This window comes from Pelecanus crispus, chromosome 15 (assembly GCF_030463565.1).
Source record: "Pelecanus crispus isolate bPelCri1 chromosome 15, bPelCri1.pri, whole genome shotgun sequence".
Taxonomy (NCBI): domain Eukaryota; kingdom Metazoa; phylum Chordata; class Aves; order Pelecaniformes; family Pelecanidae; genus Pelecanus; species Pelecanus crispus.
In genome coordinates, this window is record NC_134657.1 from 1,489,023 (window position 1) to 1,516,764 (window position 27,742).

Consider the following 27,742-nt stretch of genomic DNA (forward strand, 5'->3'; position numbering starts at 1 on the left):
ATCTGTTGTTCAGCAGCACCATTTCTTCGAAGGCATGACATAGTTTCCCATCGCGCCACAGGGAAACAGGCAAGGGAATGCAAGAAAAAGCTCATGTCTCCAACACATTCCTGATGGCACAGCACAGGGAAGCTTGGAGAGGAGGAAGAAAAAAAAAAAATACAGCCACTAGTTTAACACAATCTTAGCACCAGTCTGAGTTGTAGCAGCCATGCAGAGGCCATGCCTGCATCAGGAGCTACAAGAAACAGTAGGGTTAGTTAGATCAGCTTATACACAGTGTGGAATTTCCACATATTAATGATTTAGTTCATAGTTAGCAGGGGAGGGACTGAGCATAAGGGTGTGCTTAAAGTTATCTCCTGCTCGGGAAAGTAACTGCTGCCCTGGAGCACTCTTCCCACCAGTAATCAACCCTGGAGTCCAACCTCTTGTTTTGGATTTCTCATGCAAGCATGTCCCTCACAAGACAGGCAGGACTTTTCTCCACATTAACTATTTGCCTACTTAGCCAATAGTCCTCAATTTCCATATTTCAACTCTGTTGACAACAGCACAGTGGGAAAGCAAACTGATTCATGCTATTTGTCACCACAGCATGCATGTGTTTACCTGATAGAGCTGAACTGGTCAGACTGTGTGCACGCTCCCACCTCCTCCCTAAGCCTCTACACCAGATCTGGTTCTCCTACCTTCTCCCTTGCAGTCATTTTGGTATGAGCTTTACGACAAAAACGGGCACTAGAGTCCACTAGTTCAGCAGGGAAGTATCCTGCAAGATGTTACATTTCCGTGCAATTAATGGATGTAACCATCTCCCTGTACAGCTTTAGGGAGCCAACATGAAGGATGGTGTGGGAACACACAGCTGAGGCAGAGAAAGGGGATGATCCCTGCTTCAGAGACAACAAGCAGCTGCTAAAGATACACAAGAACCACTTGTTCAGAGCAGCCAACAGAAGCAAGAGCTCTGCTCACGACCTGCTTTTAAGCAAAACTGATTTAGTATTAGGAACTACAGGTTCACATGAGAGCCAACCAAAAACCAGAAATCACTAACCTAGTCCTTGTGCACAGTAGGTGGCTGTTTAATAGAAGAATAACATGAATAACCAAAATATTTTATTAAGAAATCGCTGTGCGTCCCAGCTATTAAAACAAGAAGCTGCTCTTTAGTTTCCATACAGCCTTCAGTCCTTGGAGCAATTTTAGTATGATTCTCAGATGCCTTCCCCTCAGAGATTTTTGGCTGTTTACAAGAGACACCATTAACACACGTAGCAGTTGGTTAAGCAGCCAGCCCAGGCCTCATGTACTATTTGTGCTAGTGAGCTACTATGGGTACCGCAAGAATCCTCACAGGTGAGAGCGAAGACAACACTGAGCTGCAGGTGCATCTTCAGATAGGCAAGTCCTCTATTGTAAAAGCAGCAACATGAGGCAATCCCAGCCCATACCGCATACTAGCTTGCCACACTAGCATCAGGGGAAGTGCCAAGTATTCCCACCCGCCTCCAAGACCTTTGCTTTCAAACCTGCTAGCTGAAAACGGCACTCCCAGAAGGGGAAGAAAGTGGTGGTTTTGCCTGCTTTTGCCCCTGTTTTGCATGCCTTCGCACAGGAGGGGAGCCAGTCACCAAGGTGCTTTTATGCTCACACAACCTGGCAACACAGAGCACGTCTCGCACACCCGGCTTGAGGGAGACCTCACTACTGAGCTCCAGAGAAAAAGGGCACGGTGTTAAACAGCCCACAAGCTGTTTGAGCTTGTTTAACCAACTCCAGCATCTCGTCCTCTGCACTGGGACAGCTATCTACTAGCAGAGTCACAGAGCTGTCAGCCAGACTTCTACAAAGCTAATGCAACGTCGAGAGGAAGGAAGCAGCACCGCTCCTTGAAAAGGATGTTTTTCCACCATCCAGTGCCTCCAGGATTCCCTCCAGAGCCAAGTTTAACCTCATGGCACTGATTTAACAGAATAGGCTTTATTGCTTAGCCAAATGGACCTGCATGAAAGGACTGGCACAGGTCACTGCCAGAAAACATATGCAGAGGGACCAGACAGCTATAGGCAACCCCCATGTAAGGATGCATTCAATACAGAAAAAGCTTGACAGGGTAACCCTGCTACTTAAAGCAGAAGTCCTAAAGGGTTCTCCCTCCACTCCAGAGGCAGTCTCCTGCCTGATTTCATGCAGGCAATCCCTTGGTCATCATTCTGGCTGCTAGCTTCACACATATGGATTAGGTTTAGCTATCAGAAGGTGCAGAAGCCCATTTCAGTCTGCTGTAAGCACACGCAGCAGCCACCAATGCTCAGCTGTCACCCAGCATTACAAGTACCAGCAGTACTTTCAACTGGGAGCCAGAGACCTACAGCCAAGCCTCCCCACAGAAGACAGCAATTAAAAACTGAACTGCAAAGTTGAACAGCAGCGCTAATCACTATGAAAAGTGAAAAGCACGCATTTTACACTAAGCTTTTGGATTACAGCACCCACAAGTCAGCTTCTTAAAACAAGTGACCTTTAATGAGGCTCTTTGGAATGTGTTTTAATAATTAATACAAATTATGCATCAACAGTGTAAGGCTTCACCGTTTCTTTGGAGAATTAACAAAAAGGTGTAATAAATCCTGTGCATTTTTGGGAAGGAGATAGGTATGATGTCATTTGTCCATTCAGGGTTTTTGTTATCTGCCCAAGAACAGGAAACAACAGGAAACTTCCACAAAGACTAGCATCTTGACAGAAGAGGTGCAAGAGCCCAATAAGCCTCAAAAGCCAACTTTTAATACTTGGGAACATGCACAACAACGAGTATTCCCTTCATTAAGAACCACTGCGCCCTCTCCTCAGAGTTGGATATGACAGCAAAGATGTTGCATCAAAGATTAGAGCAATCTTGAGAGAACTGAGGCCAGCAGCAGAGATGAGGGAAGACGTGAACTGACAGGATTAAGCATTAAGGAAAGACCCAAACTAATTTGCAAGGAGGAGAGTGGGGCTTACAAGGGATAAAAGCTGTATTTACAAGTCCTTCAAACTCAAGAGAGAGGCAAGGGAAATAACTACCCTCAGGCAGGCTTGTGAAGATACCTTGTTTAATACATCTGAAAAGAATGCATATACAAAGAACTCAAGACATGAAAAAGCATCGGTTCAACACTAATGAGGTCTACAAGAATTGGAATTTTGGAAGATGGAGAAGATTCCCTAAGTCTTAAAAAACTTTGAATTTGCAACCCAAAATATATTTTTGGTAAACTCACTCTGGCACTGCAGTCAGTCTACGTAAAGACCCTGTGCAAAAACCTCAGTGGGCTGGAGCCCATCTTAAAAGTTCAAGGTTACTTATGAGCAAAATGCAGAAAAAGGGGATTCCCTTAACTGGTCCCTATATGGTGCCACACAAAACACTAGAAACCCCTCCCTGCAGTTCCTTCCTACCGACACAGGTCTGTCTTTCCACCCCTCCCTGAAGGACGCCAAGCCATCCAGTAAGAGATGCACCACCAGGGCCAGCTCCAGAACTCCTCTTAACATACACCAGGTCCTTTCAGAGTGTCCAAACAGCAGTGTATATGCTGGTCATTGTAAGTGTTTCTCTAATAATTAAGGATTGGCAGAAGATGGATTTGTTAAAAGCCAACTGAATCAGTTGGGCATGCTTTAAAAGGTGCAGTTATTTCTTCATCACTTGACAAAAGCTTATGATGTTGAGATTAAGGAAGAGACTGGCAAGCTAGTTTCAAGTCTGATGGTGCATCCACAGAAAAGAACTCTCCTAATCCTAAGGCTTCATAACTTAGAGGATGGGGTAGAAATTTATGACCTGCACAGTGGAAAGCCAGGTGAGCAGATAAAAGGCAACTTCAGAGGAGATGCAGGTACATTTTCCATACTCCTCCTTAGAGGAGCACCAGCTTGGGACATTTTACTTTCCTGTATTTGTCTTTAGCACTAAAGTCTGCTCACACCCAGGCTGCTGGCTGGCTAAACAGCCGTAGAAGTTCTTGAAACCAGAACCAGTCTTACCAGACTGGTATAAAGGACAAAGGCTTCAGTAAAACAGCCTAGAATTAGTCTGTTACAGAAAAAGTCATCACAAGCATGCCTGGATTTTAAACAAACAAACAAAAAAAAAACCTTAGATACTAAACAAAATGAAATACTAGTACTGATCAGTGTTTTCTGATAATACATAATTACTCAAAATTAACTAGTTAACTGAACTGAGGGGGCACTGGGGGATTCTCATCTTACACAGGGATCGTGTGGGTGCGATGGGAGTGCAGGGCATTTGTCATTATTGCGAAAACAAATTTTAAAATTTGTATCTTTAGTTTGATTTAAACATTGCTTTTAGTATGACATCAAACACCAGCTTTGCAGAAGGGACTGTGGAGGGACGTTCATAGCAGCACACACCTGCGAGTCTTCTTCGGCTCCGGAGGCTCCAGGGCAGCCAATATCGCTTCGTCAAATACATTCTTTAGGCCTTTCTGAAAAGGGGCAAAGAGAGAAAGGGGCAGTCTCATTTTTGAGTTTTCACACAAACAAAACCACAGAAAGCCAAGTGGCAGACAAACCCCTCTAATGACAAATTTAGGTTTGCCAGCTACAACTCCTGGAGTCTCCTTTGCTCAGCTCAGCTCTGTCCAAGCTGTGCTGCTGTGGTTAGCGGTTCCTAGCACAGCATCCCATTTTCTGGACAGGAACGCGAATCCTTTGAGACCAGACCAGTATATACTTCACAAGAAGCAAAACACACGTACCAAAGTCATTTCCTTAAGGCAATTTTTATGATTAGTTGGCTGCTAACACATTTCACATGCTAATGACAAAGCAGAAAGTGCTGCATTCAAATGGGAGAGCTCGATCCGGAGCACGGCGGGTAGCGCAGTGCAGACACCCGTGTGTCAGGGGAGAGAAGAGACAAGGCAAGCATGCAACGATAAATCGGTCCGGCACACGCTCTGGTCAGGCTTCGGCCCCAAACACCCGACGGTTAGAAGCAGCCAGGTAGAGCCCAGAAGCTGTGCATGGTGTCAGAGAAGTCAAGATGGGAGGAGTACGAAGCAGGTACTGTACATTGCGTTAAGTGTTAAACTGAAGCCAGGAAGTGCAAATCGGAATAAAGCTTCATCAGTCATTTATACAAACAACCGCAATTTTTAATTTCAAAATTTAAAGACAAGCTACAATTGATGTTTTCTCCTTAAAACAATAAAAATCAGAAGCATGAGAGTAAGAAGCAGCTTTACATCTTACAGTAACAGGCTTTAAGGATCTATTATTGAAATGAAGAGGTCTACCATGTTAGTGAAAGCAAGAATTTTAACAGTTCGTAAAGCAGTAGCAAGTACATTGATATTTCCTTCCCCCCAAGGACTGACAAATACTCCACTACAGCACAGACAGCCAAAGCAACAGCAACAGAAAAACATCTCACTGCACAAAGGAGAACCAGAAAACCCTTCACATTACAGCATAACTTGCAGATCACCATTTCATGTACTTTTGTCATGCAAATACAGTTAACAAGAGTCACAAGTAGAAATCGAAAACACACGCATCGTTTCTTCCAGTTGGATTCAGGAAGATCAAACATCACATCTTAGTCTTTTGATCTTTCTTTAAATAACGATGTAACCAGATCCCTTCCCCAACAGCCTGAATTATAAAGCTACCCACATCTGGCAACCCAAGCAGCAGAGAGTTAAGCGAGTCCAGTTCATGTCCCACAGTCACAACATTTTACTAAGGATCTTAAGTATTGTTTTCAGTCCAAGAGCTAATACAGAGGTTGCTCTAAGATGGTAAGCAGACACAACAGCTTTCAATCAAGGTGGTTTTATTCATTTTTTAACCAGGTTTCTACAGTAGTGGGAGAGAGGAAGCAGCAGCAAGAGGGGAAGGAGAAAGTTTAGAATATACAGCACTTCCTTTTGGGCTGAGTTTCCGGAGGCTCGAGGGCAGCTAGGATAGCCTCATCAAACACATTCTTCAGACCTCTCTACAAGACAGAGGGGAGGAGAAAAAACAGCAGCCAGGTTAGAGGATTAGAGAAAAACAAGCAGATACAAAGAGCATTCAGGATAGACCAGGCTGAATTCACAGAGGCAGTAAACAGATCTACTTTGCAAAAAACAAAGTAGATCCCAGGAGGAAATCTCATTTAGATGACCCAGGAGTCAATGTCAGAGACAGACAGACTGTGTGACAGAGTTGGACAAAATGAATGCCCAGAAGGGCAGAGGCACAAACACAGCAGCAACTGGCAAGAACACGGGGGTGGGAGGGGCCTCACAAAAGATGGTGATTTCCACTTAACTGCTGAATATACACGTAGGGAGTTTACAGGGGAATAAACACAGCTTGCCCCACCACAGGGATCCAAAAGGTCAGGTAAACCTTTCGTAGTCACCCACTGCGGATAAGCAAGCACCTCAGATGCACAGACTTACTGCTCTGACCTACGCCAGCGAGTCCAGAGCAAAGGCTCCAGACAGCTCCTCTGCTTTGTGAATTCAGCCCCTGAATAACTGAAGATCTCCAGGTGGCTGGGAAAACAGGACCTGGGATCGAAGCAGCACCTCTCTGGTAAGCCACCGTCATCGTCGGACATCAGCTATCAGTCTTTTAAGAAGTGATGCAATACCTTACCAGTGCTGATACTTTGACATTGAGAACCAGCATGGAAATAGTGCGTTTCAGTTATTCAGTTTAGTTACCAAAGCAAGTATAACCAACTCAAGTCACGGGAAGACAGAACGGTGTTAGGATCAGAATAACTGAGATCCAACACCAGACAAGCGGTCACAGAGCTGCAAGGAGTCTGCAGGGATTACACCGGAGCACGAAGCATGCGTTGCATTTGCTGTAAGCACAACAGGAACACTGCAGTGTGTTACTACTCCCACGCAACTCCGCCAAGTTACACATAACACCAGAAGTGAAACCTGGCTCAGTTTATGCTAACTGGACTCGCCTAAATCTACTGTCATGAGTGCAACCTTCATAAACTCAGAAGTACTGCTTTATTCCAGCTAAAGACAAACAGAAAAGCTTAAACTACTTCCTGTAAACAATTGTAGTCTTTGCAAGATTAAGGTTTTTTTAAATTCAAATGGAACTGGTTTCTCCCTCACAGGTTAGACTGGATATATCCCTTTTAGAAGGTCTTTAATCTTGTTTTACTGAAGCACATACATGGGAGATCTCCAAGACAATTCCATCTGGAAACATTTAAGTTACATGCAAGATTATACTTGAAAGAACAGAAGTTAAGGAAATTACCATGTACAATCATTCTGTACATCCTCCCCAGCAACTTTTTGGTTTTTTAAATGAGTTGCGACCCAGGCTGACAAAAGAGCTACAGACTTCAAATAAATAATGCCTAAGTGAAGTCTGAGTACTAATTAGATTTTCTTTCTCTGTGAGAATAAGGCTGTAGTATAAACTCAATTATGTACTGTTGGATAGATTAAAAACCCAGGCAGGGCAAGAGTCAAGAAAACATGCTTCCTTAATTCTCCTACTGGGGGACTCCTCTTGTTTTCCTGTTGCACAGGAGAAATTAATTTGTTCAAGAGAACAGAATTTGGGATTTGTTTTGAAGGACCCAGCAAAAAACCGGGATAAGGGAAGAGGAGAAAAAAGAAAAAGAACAGGGACAAAATTGTTGTCAAAATGGCACTGGGGTTATAAGCCTGGATGATACAAGAGTAACAACATGAAGGTCTCCCTTTGCCCCTTTATAAATTTGACTGTGTCAAAACTGTCAACCCAGCACCAGGGGGAAAAAAGGAACTGAACTCCAAGTTCTGCCTTGTGTTAAGTACTTAGCATTGAGCTTCAGAAAGTCCACTCAGACATTTAACTCGCAAGCATAACAGAAGCAACAATCGTTTTGGTCGTAATCTGTTTGTCAGTCATCCTTTCCTAAGAGCAAAGCGTTATCCACTTTTTACAGTGGTATTGGGTACTATTTTGTAGAGAAAGGCTGAAGACAGACATTGAAAGTGCCTTCATCACAAAAAGGGATTCCACAACCTGAGGACAGGGGGGACAGAACCGACTGCTCAGCACTCCAGTCATCCACACTCAGGGCAGAGAAGGTATTCTGTCTTTACACAAGACTCAGAAACTCAGCCTCTTACAACTCACTTAGTACTTTCAGAACATCAACTCTTCAACACAGACAAGCAAAATCTTCCTCCCAGGAAAGAAAAACCCATGCTCTGGCTCCATGATTTTATGATGACTTGCTACTGTGGTGTCAACATCATTTGTAAATTAGTTGGGAAGGAAAAAACCACCCTAGACTGCTGAGGTGAACCGTGTAGACAGAAGCCAAGGTAAAGAGGGACTGACCTACCCAGCTGAGTCAGGCTGCAGTTGAAACCAGCTACTACAACACTGCTTTGCAGGTAGGAAAACAACCCTCCTGACTAGGAAAGCCAGCTGACTTCTGTGTTTAGCAAGCTGCCAGCTAGATCCCTGCCGGGAACTTCAAACAGCCCTTTGCAGATAATCTACATTTCTGTTTGGCAGCTATTCCTGACAGACTGAGAAAAAGGTGTTTTGTGAGGAGAGTCAACAACAAATGAAGGAAGAAGAATAGAGCAGATGCAAACCAACTAGTCTTCCAGGTGAGAAGGCTTCTGAACCCTCCTCCCAGGTTACTCTTGATTCCTAAAACCATCAACAGATATACAAGCACTAGTGCTCTGAAAAAATTCAGGCTGAGCTTCCAAGTGCATAAAGCTGTTCTCTGCAACAGATACAGTTTATCTATCTGGAAATAAAAAGAATGGATAAACGCTGAAATTTTTAACCATGTCAACTCTTACTCTGGTAATTCCAAGTGTTCCTATGCAATCTGAACAGACTAAACAAGGCAAGTTTAAAGCTACACAGGAAAGGGTCTCAGTGAGCAATACAAGACAAGTCCTGGTAGGTATTTAACCAACTAGCAGGTTCTACAGCCTAGTTAGCAGCATTCAGGATATGCCAGACACCATCTAAAATGGTGTTTCGGGACTGAACGGATCTAAGAGAATTACAGCTCAAGCAAAAATAACCCTCAGCTCGCATGTGGACAGTAAGCAAGTACAGCCAAGACCACCTTTTGACCAGGGATTCCCAGGATGAACTGCAGCGTGCCTCGCCACAACACCTCCAGTGCCCGTGTCCTGCACAATTCCATCAAAAGCCTCCTCCTCCTCCTCAGCAAACACTCAGGCAAAGCTTTGTTACAAAAAAGAGAGTCTCAGGATCCCAAATGGAAGAGTCAACATGCAATCTGGGCAAAAGGTGCAAGATAAGCAGAACTTCATAAAGTTTAGCAATAAAGCTTTGTGCTCAAGATACTAGAGATGAATGCACAACAAAACTGAAAGGAGTGAGGGACTTGATACTGTGCACCCCCAGTTCCATGCACATCAGGCAGGGACAAATTCTTTACAGAGTAGCATTAAGGAAATTGTTAAAGAGTTGTAAGTCAGTTCTGCAAGAGTAGGCACACAAGTAGAAACACAAGTTCCTGGGCATCCAGAGTGCAGGCAACACACCAGCTAGCCAGCCGATGGCTCCCATCCACCCCACCCCAGTATTCCTAACTTAAAGGGAAAGGATAATGAGGTTTCCTGGCCTCAAATCAGCTATTTTAGTTGGCTTCAGATTCATTTTCACAAGCTAGTTCACACAACATCACCACGTTTATGTCTTAAGAACTATTTCAGTTATTTTTTGTTTCAACAGAACTTCCATCTTAAGGCAGACACAGGAAACATAGCTCACCACCAACTCCACAGGAAGAGAAAGAAGCTCTCACAACTGTGAAGGCTTCTAGTCTTAGAAGTACCAGAACTGACTTTTCTGAGAGGTTTTTTCTTTTTTTTCTTTTCAGTAGTGAGCTGCATTCTGTGTCCTAACCCACTTATTGTCCGTAACACACCTTCTAAGCTTTCAATAGTTATTTTCCTCCAACACAAAAGGAAACACAGCACGCACATCCTCCTCCATCACCCCTCTACACTATGCCTACTCTTCACAGGCTGATTTTCTTTCTACCACTGCCAACTCCTTGTGCCTTTGAACAACAGGACAAAGAGAAAGCTACTATGTCACCAGCAGAAACAGAGTTCATATCCTTTCACATCCATATTGAGCTGGTTTTCCCCCCATAACTGAAAAAAAGCATGGAATACAAGCAAGCAAATATGGTCAAAGACCCTCACCTGCGTAAGTGCAGAGCATTCCACGTATTTGACGGCCTTCAGGTCCCGGGCCAGTTTTTCAGCCGTCTCTGGAGTTATGGGCTTCTGCTTGTTCTTGGCAAGTTTCTCAATTGTTGAGGGATCATCTCTTAGATCAATTTGGGTCCCAACAAGCAGGAAAGGAGTCTTTGGACAGTGGTGAGTAATTTCAGGTACCCACTAAAGACAGAGAAGAGACAATATTTGTTACAAACCTCCTAAGATAACTCCTCACGTGTTTCTGAAATCACTGCAGCAGCTCCCTTTTTAGGCAGAGTTCGACCAACCTTTTCTTTCACATTTTCAAATGAAGAAGGGGACACCACTGAAAAACAGACCAGAAATACATCTGTCTGTGGATAGCTGAGGGGTCGTAATCTATCATAGTCTTCCTGACCTAGAAGAGGAGAAAATTAACACAGTATTAGACACAGACAATGAAATACTGCCCTTTACAGGTGGTTAGAATCCATATTCCAGCACAATAGCATTATTGTGATTAATCCTAACTCTTAAGCAAATACACATGCCCTGAACCCAAACCTTAAAAGATCCTAGTTTTCAGACACAGAATTCATTCAGTTGCTATGTAACAACAAGCTGCTTAAGAGCTGGGAAGTCCGATAGGAATACGCTCTAGTAAATTTTTAGATCAAACACCCTCAGACTGCATAACGCTTTCTTTCCTCAGTTATAATGAAAAGTTGCAGAACATGGATCTGGTTATAGATGAGGTCTTCTGCACCTAGTCAATTCATTGAAAGTATGATGCCATCAAATTTCATTACCCTGCAAAAACCCTGCCGTTTGGAGAGAAAAAAAGGCAGTTTTGTTCACTAGTACATTCTGACTTACACTTGAGAACACTTAGCGAAGTGTCCTCCAAGCAGTAAGAGGAGGATGCTGCTGTTAGAGGTGAGCATGTTCAGGCCATCCAGCAGCATCCCCTAAAAACGCACCGAAGTCCCAGTGCAGGCTGTGCTTCAGAAGCCAGGCTCTTCCCTTTGGGTCCGTAAGGGAGCAGGCAGTCTCTGCAGGGCACCAGTAGCACTGACCCACCAGCCTGACCTGCCTGAGCTCATTCTTAAGCTTCCTCCTGCTCAGTTCAATAGCATTGTTTTTAGAAAAGAAAACTGGCACTACAGGAGCTGCTGTACTTGCTGGCATCCAAATCAGGGACACTTGTTCAAAATGCCTCACTTTTCAACTGATGCTCTCTTGCCTATCACACAGGACAAAGAGCTTTGAGATCCTGAAGGAGATGACTCAACAGCCGGGACATGCCCATGGCAGGGGGGCTGGAACTAGATGATCTTTAAGGTCCCTTCCAACCCAAACCATTCTATGATTCTGTGACATCTCAGTAGAGGAAGATCTACAGTTTCAAGACGGAGGTCTAAACAGCTTGTTACAGCTATCATGCTTGGCTGGACAAAGAGGAGCTAAGCACTAACCAAAATACCTTGTTGCAATTAACAGACTACTCCAAAAAGCTCTGTCTTCATAGCACAAGTTCAAAACAAAGACTTTTTTTTTAATTTGACAGCTAGTAATAGGGGGTTTATCCATTGTTAAGTTCTGTAACTTGCGCTGGCTACTATTTAGCAAAAAGCAGGTGACCTTTAAAGAACAAAAGTCTCACACTTCAGAAGCCCAGCTCCAAAAGGAAAGCCTTTATATTCCCAAGTGCATGGAGTCACTTACATGCACTAAAGCCACTGGGTAAGTTTTCAGAATTACTAGATGGATTACTGCACTCATGTTGATAGACAGGACATGGATATGCATATCTACACAGGCACCAGTTTCCAGAGGCCTGAACCCAGGGGACCTCAGCAGGAAAACAGGCAGAGAAGGACCTAACACAGCTTTTACCCATGCAGGGACCAGAATAATAGTGAAGAGCCATCTAAGTACTGGTCCCTACAGCAGCCTACACACCGGTGCCAGGAAGGAGCTTCTCTTCCCCTTACGCATGAACTAGGGAGTTTGCAGTAACTAACACACAAATCACACTGGGGAGAAGAATGTGAAGATCAAACTGAAGTTACAGTGTTTAATTGGAAGCATAAGATCATTTCATTAATCAAATAAGACGCTAATGATGTCTTACATGAGAATACAGCTGGAAACAGCCAGATTAAGTTCTATCAAGACAATTTTAGGTAACAGCTTATCAAGGAAGCTCTCTGGAAGGACTCTGTTGAAGGAGAGTTTACAATACCAGGTGCTGCCGCACCACTTTGGTACTGTTATGGGCTGGGGACTGAGTAACTAGCAGTTGACCCAGTTTCTACCCTTTCTTGCTAAATTCTCACACGTGCAAAGCAATGTGTGTAGCTGTTCAATCATTGTACATTTCTCCATCCAGAAACAGATACAGTCTAATAACCATAAACAAAGAAGCCTGCAGATTTATTTTTAATTTCAAAAAAGGACACAATGAGAGGGCTTCTGAAGCTCCACACAACATCCTGACTTCATCCATGTTAAGAACGCAGACACATGCCACACACACCCCTAAGATGTTCTAATGTTCGTCATTCTGTCTTGACATTTGGTCAAAAAATAGGCTATTTACTAAACAAAAAACACATACAATCCACATATTTTATTCAACACAATTTTCTCCTTTAATTTTGTTTAAAAACACAGAAACCCCTTATCCTTCAGGTGTCACCTTGATTAGAAGTGAAAGTTTGATTTTGTGACACCAGGTGACAAGCTTCAAGCAGCTCTAAAAGTGGAAGGTTTTCTTGGTTTGGTTTTGGGGGTTTGTTTTGTTTTATTTTTTTTAAATAAACTCAATTTAGCAACTCCCCAAAGGTCAGGAGAGAAGAATCAAGATTTTTCCCTTTCATTAAACAACTGTACATCTTCACGTTCAGCACCACCTCAGCTAAATCTTGGGCAGTTACAATGACACAAGCACGTGATTTCTCACCTGCAGTATCAAAGAGGCCTAGGGTGTAAGGCTCTCCTCCAATCATCACTGTTACAGCATAGTTATCAAAAACCTGGTAAGAAAAGAGAAACACATTTAAGAGGGTGTGAACAAGCCATCTTTCAAACAATTGTCCTACTCCCCTTGCCAGACCACCTCCAATTTGTACAAGAGTCATCTGCACAAGATAACAGAAGCCATTAGGCTTACAATGCTATTACCATTAAGGCTGTTAAGAGGACAATTCAATTTGGGAGAGGGACGCAAGAGCTGTTTCCATGAGGTTTCCAAAGCACAGGCACACTAGGTACACCACTGCATGTACCAGAGTAAAAGCCGCTGAACAAAACACTTAAAACAGCTCTTGCCTGTAATTGCAGGTTTCCCACACTGCCACAGAAATTTCAACCTTCACACTTGGTCTAGCACAGTAAACACATCCTCACAAAGACAACTGGTAAACTTCAGCCCTGCCCTTCAGGGCACAGAGCTACAAGGCTTCTCACAGGACCCAACTCCTCTGAAGTTCATCTTTCTGAACATCTAGGGAATTCAATACAGGTCCATCTTTTCAACAGGAACTGATCCTCCACCTTTGGAGGAAGCAGTATCGCTGGTCAAAATCAGTCTGTGTCAAATTCACTCTCAATCTAAATGGAGAATCTAGCTCCAGAAGACCAAGTTATATTGTCTCTGTACAGCATCTGGCACAACAGTCCTGTCCTCAAGGGCAGACCTGCTACACGGGGTAGCTAACTACCAAAAATGCTTCCCCCAGTAACTTGTTTACAACACAACTGAGTATGAGGACCTACCCAAAGCCTTCTCCTTCAACACCCGCATACTCAGCATTAAGGAGTATACTGTCTGAGGTCAGCACCCTTAATTTCAATAATTGTTTTATCTTCAGAACCGCAATAGACAGTATTTCAGAAAGTACCTTTGGCAAAAAATCCTTCCCACTGCAAAAAACCCCAACTTGTCCCTGCGTACTGTGCTGCAAGGTTACTCAGAGACAGTTGAGATCTCTGAGTAAGAATAGGGAAGCTCTGCTTCAACACAGAACTAAGTCTGAGCAGCTCCCACAGCTGAAGTAAGCCCCAACATTAAAGAGGCCAGCAGTCATCCCAAAAGCTTTTCATGGAAGCGAGGAGGGAGGGATGTGGAGAAATAAGCAGTCACATGCATCTATTAACAGGGCATTAGTAAGAGCTTAGGTCCTTGAAAAAAAATCCCACTAAAAATTGAGATAAGACCAGTGAGACAGCACTTCAAAGCTGAACTTCCAAGAGGTCAGATCTATCTCCTTTCCACCTGACTATCCTGGTTAAAGCAATACCTGACACCACACTAATTTTTCAACTTGTCACAACTCGCAGCATCTGAGAAAGCGGCTACAGCCACAGCATGCTGCGTATCCCCAGGAACATCAGCTAGAAGCAGAAGTCCACCTCTTACACTATTCTGGATTAGCATTCAAGTTTTTAAAGTACCGCAAGAGATTTAAACACTCATCTCCATTACCTGCAGCACAATCCTTTACACATTGCACTGAGTTTGCCTTACTGAACACCCCAGAAAGCCTTCGGCTACAAATAAGATCTTCCTGCTGGAGAAAGGTGGAAGGCACTTCACAGGGTGTATCGATATGCAATGACTGCAACTTCAAGACTCCAAAGGACAGGTCATGATGGGAACTCATCTATTGCTACGTACAGAACAAGAAACCGGAATGCTCTGCATTGAAGGTCACAGCATTTGTTCTTTCACATGTCAGAAGATGGTCAGCAGCTTAATTCCCCAAAGCCATCCCCTCATTTTTGCCCAGTGAACAGCAAGTTGATAGTACTACTTGTAGCCGCCCTTTAGAAGGATTAGCATGCATTTTACCTCTCATTTTGTTTGTTGGGTTTTTTGTTTGGTTTTTTTAAGCTCCCTATCTGCAAAATGGGATTTTTTTTGAAAGTTTTTTGTACAGCCACTATTGAAAAGGTCTGGGGTTCAGCCCTAAGGAGGCCAGGGTTAGAAGGATAGCCTTCCAACAAACCTGGCAACTACAGCCTTACAGCATAATCCACAGACAATTTCATCCTCAGTTGTGCCAAACAGGCTAAAAACCAGAGCAACAATTAGCCCAACAAGAAGTTTCAATTTCTGCCACTGCCAGACAGCCCGCTACAGCACGTGGCATGAGCTTTTGTGTTACCGGACTCACACCTGATCTGCCACTACCCAAAAGTTGCCAGTGCCTTTCCACGAACACGCCCCTTGCTGCCTTTTTTGAGAATGGCAATGACATCAAAAACATGCAGGTGACAAACCATGTGCAGTACCAGTATGAAACCCATCTCCCACTGAGAAATATCCTCAAAAAAGAGAAAGAGCTGCAAAACACAGAGCCAAGTGGGAAAAAACCTAATCTATTAGTTGGAACTGGTGCATTCTCCATTGATGTTCTGGCCACGCTGCTGCACAAGTAAAGCTACACAGGGCAACAGCGCCGGCAGCTTACACCAGCCGCTCCGGTGCCTGCACATGCAGAGCAGCGCAGTTTGATGCCAGACTGCTGCTGATTTGCTAAAGCAGGAGGTAGAGGTGCTAACTGCTTTGTGCCCTGTACCACTGGACACCCTCAAGGAAGAAGGGTGCCGCCTTCCTCTCAAGAGAGACTTTGCAGTAGCTGCCGCAGCTGGATTCCCAGTGTTTGCAGGCACACTGGCCCTGAGCTACCAGCAGTATTATTTAGCAGGTTCTCAAAATCAGAAATTTATCTCCAGGTTATTTTCCTGCTTAAACATTTTTGTTAAGCAGTTTGAGCCCTGCCCACTTCACCCGAGGGTCCTTATTCAGCCACAAACATTCTGGGGATATTAAGGCTTGCCGACTCTCAGACAGCTGGCTTTCGTTTTGGGAACAATGCTATCTGTTGTATTTCTTTGCTTGTTCATTACTAAGAGCATTAGCCAGAATATCAGAGGTTACTTACCACTTTCCAGAGTTTGAAATACACCTCTAGGCCATACACAGAATTAGGAATAGGCCTGTGATATCCCCAGAACAGCAAGCTCCTCAAGCCATGGAGTTAAGAGGTAAATATTCTGGAAACAGGGGACAGTTTTAAAAGGCACTATAAATGAGCCCTAGCACACCTTGAACACACTTTACCAGCAAGTAACTTTGTTTCTTTGAGTAGCTTTTCCATATTGCTTGTTAGCAAGGATTTGTAGAGAGTACTACCATCTGCAGGATGGCAGACAAACTCACAAGGTTTCAAAATACACATTTTTAAGACTGTAACATTTTTCAACATAACTAAGGGTCACTTCACTAAGGCTAAGTATGGAAACACTCACTGCCTGAACTCACTGACCACTTTTCATATGGTCTTGACCATAAGGAATAGCTTAAACAGGGCAAGCAGACTTCCACAGGTTCAGCATGTGATGGGGCTGTCCTCGAAGCATCACACCAGCATACCTGGCACCACTCTCAAAAACTTGAGAATGGCTAAACAGTTGCAAACACAACTTCTTCTCTACCGGTCCATAATGAGAGGATCTCCATGAGAGAGGCTGAACTTGGGTCTCCAAGCCTACAGCACAACTCTTAGGTTCCTAACAGGAGTCACTGCATCCAACCTGAGCACTCTTGGGTTTGGGAGTCCTTTCATCTTTAGTTCCAAATCTACAACTGAACACAAACATTTTCCTTCTGTGGAATTCTGTCCTATTGCTAACAAACCTCAAATGTTGAAGATCTTTGGACAGTGAGCCAACACCTCAAAAAGAGGCAATGAAGTTCACTGCAGCTTCTTGTCCACAAAGAGAGGACATTTTCAGAAAGAAGCAGCTATTCTGACAGAGCTATCAGGCAGGAGCTACCCGGCAACTCAGAGGAGTTATCTGTTCTTTTAAGTTGCTTCATAATCACAGAAAAGATCATTGACCCTTTCACCAACAGGCATTCAACCGCTTTGCGATGCATTTCCAGATCTAAATTTGTTTGAGGTATCTGGATAAACTCTTCAACTTGTGTATGCATCGAAGTCGTCCTTTTCAGGTCCGTAACAGAGAAAACTAATAAAAAGAGCATCCAGATATCAAAGTCTCTTGCAGCAACCTCACTAAAAAACTGAACCACCTCAGCATCAGCACACTGACCTTGCATATGCAACATTAACAAGAAAAGTACTTTTCTATTAGAAAGCTAACACACATCTTCCTTGCAGGCAGTCAGTGAACTGCTCTCAACCTGATCTTTAGATAAGCCAAGGAATTCAGTATCTCAGAAAACTGAGCCTGTTAAGACTCAAAATGGTTACTCAGAAATAGTCAAGGACTACACACAAAGCTGACAAGTGTTTGGAAGTACAAATGAATGAGACTGGGCAGTCTAGATCCAAACATGACTTCAGCTAAGCATGTGAGAAACAGCTAGCCACACTCCATAGTTCGCTGCACGACCTCTGGATTTTTCAGAGTTGCAAAGCAAAAACGAGCATCAGAAAGTGTTAACTGTAGTCACTGACTATTCTTGCAACATAAAATACTACTTTCCCAAAAAATGAAGATGTGGCAAGAACTGAGAGAGCATGCTGGAGAGCAGGTGTTCCTGCAGCTTGCTCTCCGCTTAGCAGCCCTAACAACTGCAAATAATCTTGTTCACAGAATCCAGCTAGTGGCCAAACAGAACAGGCCAGATACAGGAAAGGCATCCCAGCACTACCAGGTAATGCGAAAGACAGGTAGCAGCAGTGTACCAAACACACTGATCATTACTTTTCCACAATGTATTAGTCAGTCTCCAACAGGAAAGCAGGCTATAAGAACAAGTATTAGGGCATGCATGCCACAAAGGTTAGTTAGGAAGGAAACTCATGCTGCCCTACCCCACCATGCCCAAAGAACAACTGGAGCCATTCTCTCACTTACCGTTGGTACATATTCCGATGGGAATTTATTTGTTGTGTAAGAAATTAAGAGACAGGTTTTACCAACAGCACCATCACCCACGACTACACACTTGATCGTCTGCATAGCTGAAGTCTACTAGAATATCAACTCCAGTGAGAACCTGGAAGAAAAAAAAGATACACATATTTAGATGTTTCTCATCCTCACTAGATAGCAGTACATGTCATTGATGAGCTTCGACTGGAGCCCAAACTACCAACAGCACGTACGGGATCTGAAAATGAGACATTCCTAGATGAGTTGGTAGATGAGTTCTCTCCATCACACACACAAGATAGGAAGCTGCTGATTTTCATAAACTGCAAATACCTCCTGCCTACAGCCAGCCCCCTCCCACCGCATACAATTGCCAAACACCACCTAAGACTATACTTGACATGGTCACTTTTCTACATTGGGAAGAAGGACTGGGTAAATTCACTGTGATTTTTTCCTAGTTACCTACAAGTGAGGAAAAAAAGGTGTTAAGGCCTTTCCAGACTGCTTTTAATGCATGGAAGCATCCAGCCTCAGATGCACTGAAAGCTGAAAGTGTAAGCTTGGGTCTTGATAGCTGCCAAGTAACACACATGCCTCCCAAGGCATCTTCCCTCTGGAGAATGCTTCAGTAAAGGAAGCGCAGCAGAAACAGCAGTATGAGCTTTGAAACTAGTTTATGGGATAAAAATAAGCAGGTAGAGACAGAAGTAAACATGATTAATTTGTCCTCCCCCTGCCTTTTTCAGTATTTTTTTTTTTTGAAAGCCTAAGTACAGTTCTACAATCTTTTGGTTAAAGTTGCTACCTAACATGTACCTTTATCCCCACTTTGAAGTGGCTAACAGCACCGAGCAGCTCAGCAGGGCATCCGGTGCCCAAGGAATCTTACTACTCTCCAGACAGTACAAAATCGTGATGCACCCAGCTACTTCAACACTGACCAAGCACAGACTTTAGCACATAAACTAAGTCAATATTTGCTATCAATACCTCCTCCAAATATTATTTAGCTACCTCCTGTGCCAGACACAGCTGCCCTTCATTAATATATTACTTAAATTAGAAAAGTACCAGGCCTCTGGCCATTCATTCCCATACAGGTGTGAAATCCTGACCACAGCAGCCTAGTGGCAAAGCTCCCACTGACTTTCAACATTTCCAAATTATTGCAAGTACTTTTATTTACAGCAGCAAAGACTTGCAAACCAAGCTACCCCCTGCCAGGGTGTGGGGGGGAGAAGAGGAGACAGCCATTGCAGCAAATTTACCCTCAGAATGGTGGCAATGCTTTAGCCTAGCAAGGATGTTGCCATGGCTCTCAGTTCTGGGTAACTGCATTAAAAAACATGAATTGATCCCTACTGAACTATGTTCAGGCACGTCCTGGGGGATTTCACCTCTCAGAGTGGTCTGGAAGAAATACAGTGCAATTCCAGGTTTTTGAGTGCTCTGGTCACAGCTAGCAACATGATTTGATACTGCACATCACATCGTCACGCTTGCAAGGAAAGGTCATTGCTAACGACTCAAAACAAACCTCGTACGGCTAGCTTTTCTTCAGACATGGCAGGGATGCTCAAAGATTTAGGCAGAGCCAGCTACCTTCATAATAAACATCCTCAAAAGCTCCTAAAAAACAGTACTTGTAGGGGAATACTAATCACCACCGTTCCCACAAGCCACAGAGAGATCCACAAGCAGTCAATTTTAGGAAATGGCAGCAAAGACTCTTTCTCAGAACAAGACATCAGCCAGCATCTGGTATATCACGCGCTCACAACGCTGCTATCCATACATCTTCTTTCAACATACACGGAGACAAAAGATTTGCGTAGGCATCAGGCGTTATCACCAGTCCTCTACTTGGTGCCGTATTTCAATATCAAAATAGAATCTGTTGATTTATGCAGCAGACTTCAGTTTCACACAGGACGATCAGCAGTATGCACAGGGAAGCCCTATCAACAGGCCCTTCATTAATACTATAAAAAGCTCTGAAATTTGGCCCTGAAGCAAACACGCATTTACTCAGAAGAACAAAGCAATCGTTTCCATTTCAAAAGACATCTTCTGTGTTCAGGTCAGCTCAACTGTTTATACCTAATAATAGTCAGTATTGCCTCGACTGCTAAGGTGCTCTCATAGCTCTGCCTTGCCACGCTGGCGGCACTGATCACAGAGAAAAAGTCACGTTTTAGAATAAAAAAAGTCACCGCAAAGAAAGCAGGCAATGGAACAGAGCAGCTCAGTCCCAAATTAAGAAAGGCTTCATGCTCAAAACAAAGGTGGAAAGGGATGAGTCACTTAAGTAGATTTTAAACAGAAAACACATCAAAACAGGTTTAAGCACACTCCAACTAAAACCAGCCTAAATTACCAGCACGCCTCGCTAGCTCGCCAGCCTTATCCATGCAACAAGGCACCATCATCTGCCTTTTGCTTTGGGATTCACCCAAACACAGCCACTCAGCTGTCTCGCTGCACAGCACAGGTAGCAGCCTTCATGAATTCCTTTCAGAGCTAATAAATGAAGTACAAAACGATGCTCCACACTGCCTTTCCCAGCCAATTCTTGTGTGCTTTTTCAATTTCAACTGGAATTCATTACACTGCCCACCCAGACTCAGGAAATCTCTGCTCCAGCTGTCCTTGCTCACCCCAAGGGCTATCGCAAGAGGATGAGCACATCCACCTCCAGCTGAACAGCAGCGTGCAGCCACCCCTTTAGAGAAACCTAACCCCGCTTTCCACCTTGCCCTCCCCCATTCTGTATTCCTCCCCTCCCTTCCTGCTCTACCTCCTCTTCTACCCTCTTGCCCCAATCATTTGTATTTTCTTGTTTACCCATAACTTGCAGGTTACACATGTGCTTCAAGACAGCCTCTCCAGAACCTGGAAAGCACGCTAGAGGAAAAATCCAGACTCTGAAGTACTTCCTACGCTCGCGGCAGCATACCAATCCATGATTACCTATAAATCTTAAAGTTCTGTATATGCACTCATACAAGAAAAGCTCAGACACCCTTGTAAAAAAAAAAAAAAAGAAGGGACATGTTTAGTGTTACTCTTTAAAACTCATTACTCCAGAGAGCATCCAGCAAGCAACAAAATGAAACCACAGTATCAGAAAGCACATCAGATCACGAGTGTACTGCAAATCTCCTCTTCTTTCCTGTCCTCAGACACAGCCAGGTCCCCACACTGGCTGTGGAAGAGAAGCTGCTGTACTCCGGTAAGGGCTCAGGTCAAAGACTCCTGCTAAGACGAAGCACAAGCTGTACACACATGCTGTGCTCGCAGACTGCGTTATTCCTGCAACTGACTCTTGCAGTGAGCGAGCAACTTTATCTACATAATTACCCTTGCACAGTAGAGAACACCAGCAGTTCAAGTTAAGAGTATTTCCCATAAAAGCACTGCTCACCCTCACCCTGCACCTCGAATTCACTTAAATTCCCAAGGCTGGTATGATCTACATCACCGATTCAAGCATGTCCGACCCTACGCCGGGTGTGAGTGCGAGGCAAAGGCTCTGAACTCAAACTACTCGCCACCTTTTCCTACCAGGTGACCGGATCCTTTAAGCTTTCTGGCAGTGGGAACAAAACAAAGTGCAAATAACCCGAGGCCACACTCTGGAGCAATAAAGCAGAACCTGAACTGCACAACAGGGGACCCAGAAAAGCCGGAGGTGGGGTTGTTTTATTGTTTTTTTTTTTCTTTCTAAAGGAAGAAATTAACAAAATTTACCATGAAAAACATTGAACTGGCCCACTGCAAGTTCTCTATGTACCAAGCGACTACCGCTTCTCTCACACAGTTGTTTAATTGCCACCCCCCCAAATCGACACTTCAGGATTACATCTTTAAAGGACCAAAACGCATTCAAGCACATCTTTAGGTAAAGCAATGCCCTCACCCTTTTATTTTTTTTTAATGGATACATATAAATACCAAAACAAGATAGCCTAAGTTTTAAACAGATTTACAGCCTTAAGCATAGGCCTCCAAAGTCTTACCAGTGGGAAAGTGGAGTTGTTGAATAAGTTATTTTACTTGGATTAGTAGGCTTTCTAGATTAGCTGGATGAGCTACTTTACATTTTCCACTTCTAAGAGGTGCACAGGACACAGCTGAAAACAAGCTCATTTTTAGGAAGCTTAGATGCACTATCCTGGGACCTACTATTCCATACAAAAAGCTTTAAAGACACATACATCATTGACTTGTGGTTTAAAAGTAATGTAGTCCAATATGAGATACAACTAGAGAATAACTCACCCCCAGAGTGCAACACCAAGGGAGGGAGGAACAAAGAAGTTACAAGGGATTTGGGTTTGTTCCCCCTCCAAAGTAGCCTTATTAGGAAGGAAGTCTACATATACAACACCCAGCAGGACCAGAAAACACTCCAAGTAGTTTTAAGTATCTGAGGGAATTAAAACAGACTGGAAAGCCAGACTGGAAAGCACTGAAGTCATCCCAGTTTGAGTGCAGTAAGTGGATTCTGAGCCATGTAATCGTGAGCCATCTGGCTAAGCCCAGAGAGGAAAGCTGATAAAGACTGGGAATGTACCGCAAGTCAATATGACTTCGTTCTGTTCAACAAGATCTAAAGACTTCTTAAAAAAAACCACAGCATTGAACTGATTTAATTTCTCAAGCCTCTCTATATTGTAATCAAAAACTTCAGTGCTTCGGTAAAGTACATGTTAACTGATGATACTTCTAATATTCGTTGGATTTTAACCTGTTCAGCATGAGATCACACCAGAGGGTTTTCACAGAACTCAACAGTATCCTGGAAAACTAGGATCTAGCATCCTGGAAACTGTGTATTACAAAGCCTGTAAACATTGTCAAATTCATCAGATGGTCCTATTCCAGACTGAATAGACCCATTTTACAGAATTTTGCCTTGAAGCTCAGTTACACTTTCATAAAACTATGAAAGACAGCTGATCTGCGTTTAGGATTAACCCCCAAAAGCGGCCACAGATGCAAGCATTGCAATGAACAGTTAACTCAAGTCACCAGTGGGATGTTGTAGGTAACCCTTCCCAGCGCAAAGGAAAATTTGCAATTCCGCACTTTCTCCACAGAGGCCTGTACACACACTAGAAGACACTGACAGATCACAAAAGGTTGAAGAAATCCATGGTGCCTATGGCAGGTTCCCATTTACTAACCACAAGTTGCAAGAAACGCTGTCCCAAATGCACCGATGGCTACAACCCCTCTTGTGCAAGCCTAATTTTCCCATTTTAATGGCAAGCACATGAAATGTGGTGTTACTGTGGGAGCTCCTTAGTTTTAAAAACTGCCTGTAATGCAGAGTAGTTGCAACATATTCTAGCACCAATACGAACTACTGACTGTGAAGAATTAAGTGAAATTCTGTGGGTCTTCGTACACAATCAGTGTTCCCTCCCAAACCAAGAGGCAAGAACCTGCGCGATCTTGCCTTCACTCTTGCCATACAAGCAATTTGATGCAGAAACCACAACCCTTCAAGCTTGCTAAGATTTATTTTTAAGCTACTGAAGTCTGTTTTCAGGTTAAAATGTGTACATTCTCCCAGCCAAAGGAAACCAAGCTGTCAAATCTGTCTACACATCCTGCATTAGTTTCCTGCCGAGCCCTGGCAGCACGACGACTTCCTCTTTCAGGCAGGACTGAAACCGCTGCCATTTCATCACAGGTACCGGCCAAATGCAGCCTGCTGCGAGCAACTGCCGGCTGATGACCGAGAACCATTTCACGGTGCTCTTCAGTACACACCATTAACTCGTGGGTCGAAGCTTAACCAGTCCGTCACGGCTTCCAGATCCTGCTTGAGAGCCTGCTCCACAGTGCAGGAAAACAGAGCCATTTCTGGAAACAGAGACTTCCCCCCCCCCCCCCCCCCAAACAACGTAATTTTACAGTAAACAGGTTATTCATCTAACTCCTGTGGGGTCAAAGCACTCAGGAGTCCACGATGAAAGGAATATTCACAGGATTTTACTCAGGATCTCTGTTAACCACTTTTACCCTTCCACACTACTTTCATTTCGTATCTTATTAAAAACAAACAATTTATTTAGAAATGTATTTGACAATTTGTTCCTGGATTAATCACATCCATTTCACAGCACCCTTGCCCTACCATTTCAAGGTCCTTCCCCTCTGCCATCTCCTCTATCCCTACTACAAACTAACACTTCTACTTTTCAAAGCGACAAGCCTCCCAAATCGGGGGCACCAAAGAGAGATAATCAGCTGCTACGATCCAAGCAATCAGGTTTTCCCCACCAGAGATACCTACCAGCATTACATGGAGAAGGTACCAATTGCATGCCTGTATTACAAACCTGGCACAGCAAACACTTCGTCGCAGAGATCGCTGCATACAACGCACCAGCTCTCTGCAAAGATGACAAACCACTAATGAAAAGACCGCACAAGTTCAGCTGTCAACCGTAGAGTTGAAAGACCTTGGACCTCCTGGTGCACTGACACTGTCGCAAACCCGCGATGCAGAACACCAACAGAAGCCGCTCTCTGATTAAGAGCCGAACTCCAGAAAGACTAACTGGCAGAGAAGGCAAAACTGGTTTCAAGAGCAGTATTACCACAGCCAGTGTTCTCCTCCGCAGGTGTACAGCAGCCATTTACAGAAGTTACCTGAATCTTACAGCCCCAAGCCCACCTTTCAGCCTGCTAGGAATCATCTTCTTCACGGAGACCTCACCCCAGAACTAAACACATCTGCCACTTCTATGCTAGTAACATGGTAAATGAAATTTAAAAGAATATGTTATGCTCTAAACCACCTGGTGCCCAAGATCACCCGCCTGTCTTCCCCAAGCTCAGACTGCCGCAGGCTACGTACAGCTATATACACAAGCTATGTACAGACATGCATTCGCTCCCAAAGGTTCCAAACTGAGCTTAAGGCCTGCGTATTTAGTTTCTTAAACAGAGCTTAGAAAGGCTGTCAAACTACAAACCAGCACAGGAGCTGCACTCCCTTAGAACAAGGCAAATCATGAAGTCCAAGGCAAAACCTGCAAAAAGCAGAAGGGACAGACTGAAGAAACAGTCTTGTATCACATCAGTTCAGGATCTTGAAAAAGACATTCTTCTTTTTAAGCGCTGTTTGTTTAACTGCCGCTAACGAGTCAGACAACCCTTTAAATCCTGTCTCAGAACTGGCACTCTGCAAGGGAGAACTATCTCCAAAAAACAGCGGTGCTATTTGGTTTATAGGGAAGGTGTTTAATTATGAGACACATGGCCAAAAAAGCTCAGTTGCACTTCAAGTTGGTGTCAAGACGAACACAAGAATTTGGGTAAAGATCCAGATCTGCAGCCGGTGGGTCTCAATCTGAAGTTGAAGACACTCACGGGAGCAGAGCACACTGGCAGGCTCTGTCTCGCACGCCTGCCCACATCCACAGTCTCAACCTGGTGTCGGATGCAAGAACGGGAAATGTTTTAGACAGGCCCACAAAAGCAAACTCTATAAAGAGGCACGGGATCGCCATCACCGACGTAGCTGGACCGGCTCCACGACAGACCTAACTGAGCTCTCAGGCTGATGTTGTTCTTGAAACCCACAAAATTTGCTATCATTATGGGAATCCCTGTTCGAGATAAAGTATGCGTCTGGGATCCTGGAGCATCCCTAAGTCTGCCACTCGACAGAGCCCGTGTGTCCCAACACCTCTGTGGTTTTGAAGCACCCATTTCTGGACAAGCTACTGTGAATTACCAAGGAAGAAGTAAGAGGTCTCTTCTCAAAATGCAACTGAGAGCAACTGATATTTTCTACACTTAATGCAAATTTCTTTCTCTAATTATGTAAGAATTGACAACTACTTTGCACATTTTCATAAAGGTTCCTCATGACAAACTGGTAAAGCAGAGACATACACAAGATAGGAAGTGAAGACAGCTGGGTGGGGGAATTTTAAAAGCCTGAACCTAAACTACCAACATGTTCAAGTTCTGTAACTTCAAAAAAAAAGAAGGGGAAAGCCATGCCATCCCATTTTAGTGCTAAGTTCAGAACAAGACAGCTGCCCATGCAGCCTGGGCAGCCAGAGGATGACACTGTGGGCTCTTCACTGCCACACCAGTTACGCTGTGGTGCAAACATGCCCACATCTGCCCACCTGCCTCGGCACCGGCACTGCCAGTCTACCCCACTCCGCAGCTCAAAACAGCTACCTTAACTTTATCACAAACTCACCAGAAAAAAGCAAAAGTGCCAACTTCTCTGTTATCATCCTGGTAAAGGTTACACTGTCAAAACCAGCCATCAACACTGGGAAAGCCTGCCCCAGATTAAACACTGGGAAGTATGTGGGCTTACATTAAGTCCTTTTCTGTCAAAGGCATTTTAATCTTACGTTATTACTCTTCACTTTCATGCTCTACAGGAAGCTGCTTTGCTCTACCGTGTAACAAAATCCTGTCCGGTATTTTAATACCACATTAAAAAAAAACCCTCTATCTTTACTACCTTAGTCTCATAGTGTTAATATTTAAAAATACGAGCTGCACCTATACTCCTATTTACACATACTACCAAATCATGGCACATGCTACCCTTGACATTTCTCCCCCCACACCCATGGTCAACTTCATTTAAGAGTGATAAAACAGACTGGCAGAAGTTCCTCTATTTTGAGGCATATTTTTGCATAATGGGAAGCACCCTGCATGCACACCAGTTGCAACAGACCGCTCCTCATTCCTGTTACGCTCGGGAAAGGGGACAGTTGCATGTGCTCCATGCACACAGCGTGAAGGGTGCCTTGAGGAAGCAGTGTGTTCAGGTGGGATAGCTCAGGCCGAGTAGCAACATACTGTCTGAGGACCAAAGAGATGAAGCTTTATTAAAAAAACATTCCCCAAAGAGACTTTTCCCAGCTACTGAGCTACCTTGGTGTTTCTATTAAAACTAAGGAAGCAGCTGGAAAGCTTGCTAACACCAGGACTGCAGCAGGAGAGGTTGCCCTGCACTCACCTAAGCAGAGGAGGGAACCAGAGCAGCTGGAACACCCTCCCTCGCACAGCAGAAGACAAGCCAGCCGCAGTGCCACGACGGTGGCCGAGGCAGCAGGACCGGGAGCCTCCTGGGCAACTGGCAGCTCCTCAGCGGCAGGTAAACGCAGAAGACGCTCAAGAAGAAGTAACAGCCCCTGCTCCAGGACATGGAAGACGACGATCTTTCCAAGAGGAACTAAGCCTTTAGCTCAGCAACACTTCACAAGCACTAAAGGAAAAAGTATCACTAAACTCGAGCTAACTGCTCAAACGCACCAAGGTGAACCACAACCAGAGCATGCCTGCTGTCAAACCCAAGCCCAGAACACAGCCCTCCCACAAGCAGCCCTTTCCCATTCAGCTGTTTACCAACCGCAGCTGGCCCAACACACACAGCTACACCAGCTGATGAAGTGGCAGATGCCTTTCTTCCTTACATCCAAAGCTGCAGAAGCATTTTTAGTGTTTTTTTTTTTTTTTTTTCCTCCCCCTAAAACAGAACACTCACCATTGGCCAAAAACACAGCACAGCATCTTTCAAC

At 44.1% G+C, this 27,742-nt stretch overlaps 1 protein-coding gene across 2 annotated transcripts in view; it reads right to left on the reverse strand.

Moving 5' to 3' along the window:
- Window positions 1-3,087: 3,087 nt before the first annotated feature.
- Window positions 3,088-27,742, reverse strand: part of CDC42 (cell division cycle 42) — a 28,643-nt gene continuing 3,988 nt past the window's right edge. For both annotated transcript variants that reach the window (XM_075721671.1, XM_075721672.1), the window contains exons 2-6: window positions 18,144-18,285; window positions 13,213-13,285; window positions 10,556-10,665; window positions 10,251-10,448; window positions 3,088-4,505 (exon numbers count right to left, since the gene is read on the reverse strand). In XM_075721671.1, the coding sequence (XP_075577786.1) occupies window positions 4,416-4,505; window positions 10,251-10,448; window positions 10,556-10,665; window positions 13,213-13,285; window positions 18,144-18,248 (576 nt within the window). In that variant the 5' untranslated portion in view covers window positions 18,249-18,285 and the 3' untranslated portion in view covers window positions 3,088-4,415. The remainder of the gene's footprint in view (window positions 4,506-10,250; window positions 10,449-10,555; window positions 10,666-13,212; window positions 13,286-18,143; window positions 18,286-27,742) is intronic.